This window comes from Crocuta crocuta, unplaced genomic scaffold (genome assembly GCF_008692635.1).
Source record: "Crocuta crocuta isolate KB4526 unplaced genomic scaffold, BGI_CrCroc_1.0 scaffold1247, whole genome shotgun sequence".
Lineage (NCBI taxonomy): Eukaryota > Metazoa > Chordata > Mammalia > Carnivora > Hyaenidae > Crocuta > Crocuta crocuta.
The window spans coordinates 126,791-136,523 of record NW_027532329.1 but is presented as its reverse complement, the minus strand read 5'-3'; the positions used below and the strand labels follow the sequence as shown (position 1 = coordinate 136,523).

At 39.8% G+C, this 9,733-nt stretch overlaps 1 protein-coding gene across 2 annotated transcripts in view; it reads left to right on the top strand.

Moving 5' to 3' along the window:
* The first annotated feature begins 1,646 nt into the window (after nucleotides 1–1,646).
* Nucleotides 1,647–9,733, top strand: part of HIKESHI (heat shock protein nuclear import factor hikeshi) — a 43,609-nt gene continuing 35,522 nt past the window's right edge. Inside the window, exons 1-2 of one of the 2 annotated variants that reach the window (XM_077778415.1) lie at nucleotides 1,647–1,884; nucleotides 6,057–6,294. In XM_077778415.1, the coding sequence (XP_077634541.1) occupies nucleotides 1,855–1,884; nucleotides 6,057–6,294 (268 nt within the window). In that variant the 5' untranslated portion in view covers nucleotides 1,647–1,854. The remainder of the gene's footprint in view (nucleotides 1,885–6,056; nucleotides 6,295–9,733) is intronic. The other variant, XM_077778416.1, reaches the window with a different exon arrangement.

Sequence of the window (9,733 nt, the reverse complement as noted above, 5' to 3'; positions counted from 1 at the left end):
TTATGGAGGTTTCCTCAGAGGTATGATCAATTAATAATTCCACTTCCAGTCCTTCTTCCCTCTCTGGAAAATGGGGTGTGGGGGTGAAAATTCCAGGCTTCTAATCATGGCCTGGTCTTTCTGGTGTCCAGCCCCCTTCCAGGAGTCTACCCAAAATCACCTCATGAGAATAAAAGATGCTGTGTAGTGCTCTTATCTCTTAGGCACTTAGGAATTTACAAGTGTTTCAGTGCCCTATGTCAGAACTACAGGTGGAGACTGCTGTATGTATTTTTTATTATTTCACAGAATATATGGTGTTTATGAAGACATAGAAAATCTGTCAGGAAAGGTAATAATGCTAAATGCTAACATTTTATTAAAGCTATAGTCTGTCTACTATTTAGTACTTTGAATGCAAGAAACTTCATACCAATCTTATGATGCAGACACTATTTTATCCCATTTTATAGATGGGAAAAAGAGGAATGAGAGTGTTAGTTTAACTAAAGTTATATAATTAATAAATGAGAAAGAAGGGTTTTGAACCCAGGCAGTGTACTTGCCCCTCTAAAATTAAATAATCTTATTACAAATGGTCTTTCCTTTTTGAAGGTTCTAGGACTTTTAGGTACAAAGTCTGAGACACTGATAGAAACATTCTCTTCTCTCTCTTCACCTTTGGCCTGGCTCTCTAAAAGGAGAATCTGAAAAAATCTGAAGTGGTTGCAGTTTATGGAACCAAAGTGCAGGTCTGAGGATAGTTCCAAACTCTCTGATCCTGGGTTTGGGAGGACAGACCTCTGATGACTGGTATGTCAACTAAGGCAGAGACTCTTGGGGAGGGGATACCCTCCCTTCCTATCTAAGAAGAGAGATAATTGTGAAAGGGAGAATGAGTATTGGTGTCCATCAGTACTTGATGCTAGTTCTTTTGACTATAGTTTTTCACTTCCTATGAACCTTTTCTGCAAATGCACATAGAAAAAAAGTAAGACATTTAAAGCCTGATAAGTTAATCGCTGCCACCCTATTCTGTTTTATATACACGAATTCATTTAATCCTCTCAGCAATCCTATAAGATCGGTACAATCATTATTCTTATTTTACAAATGGGGACATAAAAACGAGGTTACAGTTACAGAATATCTTGCTTACAGCCTTAGAGAAATAAAGGGTGGGAGCTCAGCGAAGCTGAAAAGAACTACCAGAACGTTGCCAGTAAGTACTAAACAGGTGACTAAAGATGAGTACTTCTGAGATACCACGTAGCACAAAGAGCTGATTTGGACGAGGACTTGGACGCAAGCTCCAACATTCAGGGCTGCGTCAAGATTAGGAACCAGGTGGTCTCTCTGGACAATCTCCTGGCATACCGAAAGGGAGACAGTAATACCTACTTCATACGGTGTTTGCCAGGATCTGGTGAAGTTCTTCTTGTAAAGCGCAGTGTAATCTCGATATCTCACACAAACGTGAGAAACAACTACTGGCCCACAATTCGGAGATTTGGGACGCGGACAACCCTGAAAAGCCAGTCCTATGGACCCTCCTCCCGGAAACCGGAAAGCGACGCAGGGCCCTCTGGGACTGGTAGTCCTTAAGTAGCTCTGGTCTGACTTTCTCCATTAGTTGGGGGAGGTTGGCTGCAAGCCCCGGAAGTACTCGTCGCCTGAGGGGCCTGCTGGTTAGGAAGTGGGGTCAGAGGCCGAGCGGGGCCGAAGGCGTTCCTGTCGCTGGCCTAGTCGCTATGTAGTGGAGGGGCCGGCGTCGTCCCGCATGTTCTCGAAGGTTCTTGGGCTCGACTAGGGCAGTTTCCCCAGGACTTCTGGTGGCCGGCTTCGGGTCCTTGCAGCCTGAGCGGAGTCGCCGCCATGTTTGGCTGCTTGGTGGCTGGGAGGCTGGTGAGGATGGGGCCTGGTGGTATCAGAAAGGGGGCAGGACACCCGAGGGCGAAGCCCGGGGAAGGGGAGGGTGCTTCGGTGCAAGAGTTGCGGGGAAATCCCGTAAGTGTGCTGTGCAGCTACACGTTAGGGTGGAGAGTGGCTGTTGAGTGTTCGTCCTCCTTTGCCCTCATGTCTGTTCAGTCCTTTGAAGAGGAGCCACCTTAGCTACCGTTTATCAAGCGTGCATTATCTATATGCCTGGCAGTGCACACCTTTTTCCTTTTCTCATAATTTCAGCCTTCTAGGGAGCGCTATGTGGCACTTCACATTTAACCCTCGTAACTCGTGAGATGGGTATTGAATTCCTGTTTCGCTGTTGAGGAACTTATGCTCAGTCGGCAGTTGAAACGCTGGCCTGAGCTCGTGAAATAAGTGAGAGGTAAACCTGGCGTCTGCATCTAGCTTGTAAAATACTGTTTCTAAAAGGTTAAGGAACCGGGGCCGTGTATACCTTTTCAGGCCTTTGGAAGGACCCCGGGAAAAATATTCTCTAGGTGATTGGAAGTTGGCCGGTACAAACACCTGAAACTTAAGTATGAGTCATAACTGTGGTTCCCCAGAGGGGTATGAGCTGCGAAAATCCTTATTGGTCAAAAGAGATAACCTGCTTGGTCAGATGATGAGAGTTCAATGAGATCAGTGCCTGGAATTGTTCAGGAATCATCTGAGAATCATCAGGAGAATGAATCTTGCTTCCCTTTGAAACCACCCAGAAATCCATTCAGACTTGTCTCCTTTTATCCAGAGGTCTTTTTCTTTCCTTTTCCCTCCCTGCTTTGTTAACTGTTGCAGCCCCTTTGTTGGATTAAAATTTTCAACTTTTGATCATGTGTTCTGTCCACAATTCTAAGAAACCACAAAGGGAAATTGGAGATGACTAGCCTAAGAAAGTTTATTGTCAGTCTCTTGAATGCCTACGAGGCCATTTTTGGTGATGGTGGGAATTGGTAATATTGGTGAGATAGCGTTGGATTGCTCCCTGCTGTTGGCAGGGAGAATGAAAGGATCAGCCTGGGTTGAGTGTGGGACTTGTATGAGCAGGTGTCCTTAATGAATGACATTTAAACGGCGTGTATGTGTTTTTATTTATTTTTATGTAATCTCTGCCCAATGTGGGCTTCCAACTTGTGACCCGGAGATCAGGAGTCCCATGGGTTAGCAACTGAGCCAGCCAGGGGGGGGGTGGGTGTGTGTGTGTGTGTGTGTGTGTGTGTGTGTGTGTGTGTGTGGTAAAGAAAAGCACATAGATCCGTGTATCTTGCATGTTGTCCACTGATTTGGAAGGACATTTACTTATATCAATACTTTTGTCTGCTAACTTAACATCCTCTGTAATGGGTATCTGTAGAGGATTCTTTCTCATTTTTTAAAATGTTTGTTATTACTAATTTTTTCATTTTTGAGAGAGAGAAACAGAGGGGGCAGAGAGAGGGAGACACAGAATCTGAAACAGGGTCCAGCCTCTGAGCACAGAGCCGGACATGGACCTGGAACTCCTAAACTATGGGATCACGACCTGAGCTGAAGTCCCAGGCATAACTGACTGGGCCACCCAGGTGCCCCTCCAGGAGGGGTTTCTTAAAGATAAGCTGTTTGGGAGGTGTTTGACTGTTATGTAATCAAAGAACATATTAATCACATTGAAGGGCATTAGACCTAGAGACATCCAAAACTTAACTTTGGTATTCTCTAACTAGAAAAATCCACTTATTTAAGGTTAATGAATTCAGTTTCATCCCTTGAAAATTTGTCCTTAACTCTATGAGTTATCTTGTCCGTAAAGTCAAAAATTAGTGTGTCATAATATAGATTTATAGAATGCTGCCTGGTGGAGTTGACATTTAACAAATTTTGCCTGATGGCTATTTCATGGTTTGTAATACCATACTTTTACAAGTTTTTTAAGAATCTGTGCGTGCCAGAAACTGGTGAAATTGGATTTAGTACTAATACAGGCAGTTTGTTTTTATATTTGTGTTTCTCCTTTGTTTTGTTGCCTGGGTTTAAACTGGACAGTTTTTAATTGGATTGGAACCTCCGAAGAGGAGTCAGAACTTGATTTTACAAACAGTCGTCCTTGTTCTCTTGGGAGTAAATTTAGGGCAGTCCATATTAGATTATTGATAATACTAACTAAATTTTTAAAATTTCTTTGTAGGAGTAGCTAGGATATTATAAAAGAAAAAAAGTAGGGACACCTGAGTGGCTCATTTGGAAAAGCATCAGGCTTTGATTCAGGTCATGACCTCATGGTTTGTAGGTTTTGCCCTGTTAGGCTTTGTGCTGACATTTCAGAGCCTAGAGCTTGCTTCAGTTTCTGTGTCTTCTTTCTCTCTCTCTCTCTCTGCCCCCCACCCCCCCTCAAAAATAAACATTTTAAAAATAAAGAAAAAAGTCACCATTTTAGTAACAGCAAATATACCAAAGGAAAGTAAGTTGCATTCTGGGTAATAAGAATTGACCATTTAGAGACTTACAATTCTGTAGTGATTCAGATTTGGTGTTTTGGTCAATAAGGTGGCAATAGCAATTAAAAAGAAAAACAAACAACTTTGTATCATGTTAACTCTACAGCCTGTGGCCTGAGTGCCCTCAGAATTAATACTTCTTTTGCTAATGGATGGGATACAGCAATTACCAATAATGTTTTGAAAGTGGATAAAAGAATTTTCTCTGTGGAAGTAGATTTCTCAACTTCAAAATAAGATCTCATTCTTATTGTCTAGAAACTGACATTCAGTTCTAAAACAAAATTAGATTAGGAAATGAGTCAAGAGGAAACTTTTACAGGTTCCCACTTAGCACATTTGAGGTAGAATTTTTGCATTTTATATACAGTTGATTTTTGTTATTCATAGTTAGGTTCTGTGAAGTCGGTGTGAACATTGAATTGTTAACTAATGAATCTTTACCCGTAGGGGAGATACAGGGTTAGGTTTCTTTGAGCCTCTGATGACAGTTTTTATCAACCTATCATCATGTAACTTCGGTTTTTGTATGTTTCTGTTTAAACACAGGTTATTTAGTATGCATTGTTGATTCATTAACATTGAACTTAACAGCCAATAACACCATAACTCATTTCTGAATGAAACTTATGTAACATACTTTCTCAGTGAGGCACATAACACCCTTTTTGGATTCCAGAATACCAGCTAGCATTTCAGCTTGGCCGTTTTAAATCTCAGAAGCACCACCAAAAAGCACAACATGGCACTAAATTGATTGTGCTGAGGACACTTGTTTACAATATGAGAGCTGCAACAAGAAGGCACAGATAACTTTTTCAACGTAAGCTGGGAACATGTTAGCCAACTCAGAATTTTTGCTGCTCAGCACATTAACATGTCCATGAGTGACCAGCAAAGTGTGATGAATATTGATTCTGTGCTTGCAAATAAATTTTAGTGAGTAGGCAAATTAACAAAAGGAATCTGCAGGTCAAGAGGATTAACTCATTCCTTTTGGATTGCTTACCCATTTTAATTTCGTGAGATTCTTTACCTTCCTACTAGACGATAAGGCTTTGGTGGTATGGTATTTTGAACAACCTTTGATTTCTATAACAAACTGAAGCTGCAGAATTTGTGTAGCAAATTCCTTTCAGGGCACTTTAGAAATAATTTAGTTCTGGTTTTGTTTTTTTTTGTTTTTTTTTTAAATTTTTTTAAATGTTTTATTTATTTCTAGGAGAGAGAGAGACAGCGTGAGCAGGAGAGGGTCAGAGAGAGAAGGAGTCACAGACTCTGAAACAGGCTCCAGGCTCTGAGCTGGCAGTCAGCACAGAGCCCGACGTGGGGCTCGAACCCATGAACCGCGAGATCATGACCTAAGCGAAAGTCGGACGTTTAACCGACTAAGCCACCCAGGCGCCCCTATTTAGTTCTGTTTTTTAAAGGTTACATTCATTAAACAATCATTTTAAGGCTGAATATGTATAGATTTGGATTTTCTTTTGAAATGTAACACTCTGGTATATTTGGAAATTCCATATAGACTATAGAACCCAAGGTTATACTGGGTATAACATCTATAATTACTTATACTTGGTAAGAGCTTTACAACAATACTATTAAGAGTTCTAGAAACTTCTCAAACCATTTAACTAAGATGAATTTCTTATTTTCTAGGTGCAAACAGCTGCACAGCAAGTGGCAGAGGATAAATTTGTTTTTGATTTGCCTGATTATGAAAGTATCAACCATGTTGTGGTTTTTATGCTGGGGACAATCCCATTTCCTGAGGGAATGGGAGGGTCTGTCTACTTTTCCTACCCTGATTCAAATGGGATGCCTGTGTGGCAACTCCTAGGATTTGTCACCAATGGGAAACCAAGTGCCATCTTCAAAATTTCAGGTCTTAAATCTGGTAAGAATAATATTATAATAATTTCATAATTAAGCTGTTTTCTTAATAGCATGACATAGGATATGGCTCTTTTTTTTCATTATGCTTTTCTGTTTGCCAAAGTAATATATAATATTTTAAAAAATTCAGATGATACAAGAACATTTGTAAAGTAGTAAGTGAAAGACCTCTTTCTTGGCTCTTCACGTTTCAACCCTCTGTCCCTGTCCCTGGAGAAAACCACTTCCTATTGTTTTCCTCGTATGGTATCTACTTTTGCAAAGGGATCTTATTGAGTGTTTCAATAAGTAATAAGAAGGAATCTCGGAATTTGTGATATGCACACCTGTGTTTTAAGTAGACAGATAAAAGCAAGTACACTTGGATATGAAATAAAAAGAGAGTCCTTTCTTTTTAAATGAAGACTTTTGAATTCTTAGGTTTGATTACCCTCCAGTGTTTTTCTCCTGTCCTGCCATTGGCGGTGTCAGAACTTACAGGGGCATAATTCTGCCTTTGATGCTTTGAAGTCTTTTGGAGAAATGTGAGGACAAAACTAATGAGGTGCTGTTTACTCCCACGGACTCTCTGGTTCCCTTGAAAATCTAGATGAAAGCAGACATGAAACTTCTTAGTACATTCTTCTGTCTATAGAGTCCAAGGAAAAATTATATTTAGGCAATATATTTAACAAACATTTGGGTTCCTCCTATGATGATTTAATGATAACGACGAAGTTCTTGTTGGAGATGACTTATATTCTTATAAAGGAAGATAGTTTTGTAGATCAGAAACCAGATGGGTGAGATGTAATAGTGGATGCTTTTACAGAGTGCTGAGAGAATAGACAGGGGAGCAGTGAACTCTCAAGTGGGTTGGGGAAGGTTTCCTGGAGGAGATGATACTGGACTTCTTGGGCAGAGAAGTTTGTTAGGCCTGTGGGAGGCCTACTGGACATTCTCTTCTAGGTGGAGGTAATATTTGTAAAAGGAAGAAATTCTGAAAGCATAGTGTATACAAGATGGAGCAAGGGTAGGATAGGCACGTGCGGATCAAGAAAAGCTTTATGTATCATACAGGCTTATTTGAATTTAGTAGCTTAGCAATTTTAAATGTACTTAGATGGCAGGCCTAGTTGGTAGTATTTAAGAAATATATGTAACAATGTAAGTACTGAAAAGTTTGCATGTACTTTGAAGCCCTTCCATTTTTCCTTCCCCATAAAGAACTGCTCCAGGGACACCTGGGTGGCTTAATCATCATCTGGCTCTTGATTTTGGTTCGGGTCATGATCCTAGGGTGGTGGGATTAAGCCTCATGCCAGGCTCCATCCTGAGAGTGGAGCCTGCTTGAGGTATGTTCTCTCTCTCTTTCTCTCTCTCTCTCTCTCTCTTTCTCTCTTTCTCTCCCCCTCCCTCTCTCCCACCCCCACCTCCCTTCTCTTCCTCTCTCCTGCTCATCTCATCTGTGTCTAAAATTTTTAGCCTGAGGGCTGTGTGAAGAATAAACTGGAGCAGTTCTGGCCAGATGTTGGACTGTTAGGTGCTGTTATTTTATGTAGTTGGAATTCTACAAGAAGAAATAAGAGGTGGTGTGCCTGGATGGCTCAGTCTGTTACGCGTCCAACTTCGGCTCAGGTCATGATTTCACAATTTGTGGGTTCGAGCCCCAAATTGGGCTCCGTGCTGACAGCTAGCCTTAGCATCACCTGGCAGCTTGTTAGAAATGCAGAATCATGGCAGAACCCCAGACCTACCGTAGCAGAAACCGTGGGTGAAGTCCAGTAGTCTCTAGTGAAATAGGTTCCCCAGGTGCTTTGTATGCTAACGTTTGAGAACTGCTGTCCTAGATCTTCCACTGTATGTAATTAATGTCTCATACATTCATCATGGAGTTAGTTCTGCATAGCCTTTGGGAGAATTAAGAAAAGAGTCCTTCTCAAATCACTTTTTCTCTCTTTCGTGACTGTGCCTAAAAATAAATGAACAATCTGTAAGGTACAAGGAATATGAATGGGTAATTCAGTACATGGTCGTTAAATTTCTGGGCGTTTACTGTAAAGAGAAAGTACTAAAGGAACCAGAGAGAAAAGATAAGTCATTTGTAAATGGACAGGAGTTAGTTTAGCAGTCTTCTCATGAGTGAATAGAGGCCACAACTTATAGATTAATATCTTCAAAGTGCCACAGAAACATAAACTAACTCTCAACACTTTAAAGTAATGGAGAAATAAATATATTCAGATGGAGATGGAGAGTTTACTATTCATAGACTATTCCTGAAAGAACCATTGAAGGTAGTTGTATTTTACAGGAGGAGATTGAATCCAGAATGTAGAAGATATGCAAGAGGCAAAGTTAAAGAATTGGTAAACACATAGACTAATCTAGCAATGTGATTATATAAGTAAACACAATAAATAACCAAATGCACAAGAATTAAATACTATACTAGAGAATAATGCATAAGAAAGGAGGATTAGTGATCTGAGTTAAAGCTTTCTGAGGTCTTACTGTTTAGAAAGGGGATATTAATATTGATTTTACTTTCAGGTAATCCTGTTAAAAATTTAAGGAAAAGTTAAAGAAAAAGTAAAAGTTGTATATTAAAAACCAAGTAACGTGGATGAAAATAATGCCAGTTATGTCAATTATCAAAAGAAATGTAAACAATACACTTGCCAGAGAAAATATGAAGACTCCAGAATNGAGCTGGGAGCCTATTTCAGAGTCTGTGTCTCCCTCTCTCTCTGACCCTCCCCTGCTCACGCTGTCTCTCTCTCTCCTAGAAATAAATAAAAATATTAAAAAAAAAAGAAAAAGAAAACAAATAATTCTTTTGCTGCTTATGAGTAATGGGTCTAAAACATTTTGACACAAGGAACCAAAAAAAAAAAAAATGTCAAGTTATATTAATTGTAAGAATAATTAGACTAAGACAAAAGCATTCTCAGAGATTAGAGAATTCATTCAGGAAGAATGAGAATTCATTAGGAATACTAATAATATTTTTAGGAAAAAAGAAGTCATGAGTTTGTGTGTATATGCAACTTCAATATATAGTTAAAAATTGACATTTATTTATTTACTCATTTTTTAAGTTTATTACTACTATATTTAGTAATCTCTGCACCCAATGTGGGGCCTAAGTCACAACCCAGAGATCAAGAGTTAAATGTTCTTCTAACTGAGCCAACCAGGTGCCCCTTAGAAATTGACATTTAGAATGATAAATGCTAATAATATTTAACCTCTCTTGATAATTAATACATCAAGTAAATAAAATTTTATTTATTTTTTATTTATTTTTTATTATATTTTTATTTATTTCTAGGAGAGGGAGAGAGAGAGACAGCGTGAGCAGGGGAGGGTCAGAGAGAGAGGGAGACACAGACTCTGAAATAGGCCCCAGGCTCTGAGCTGGAAGTCAGCACAGAGCCTGACACGGGGGTCGAACCCAC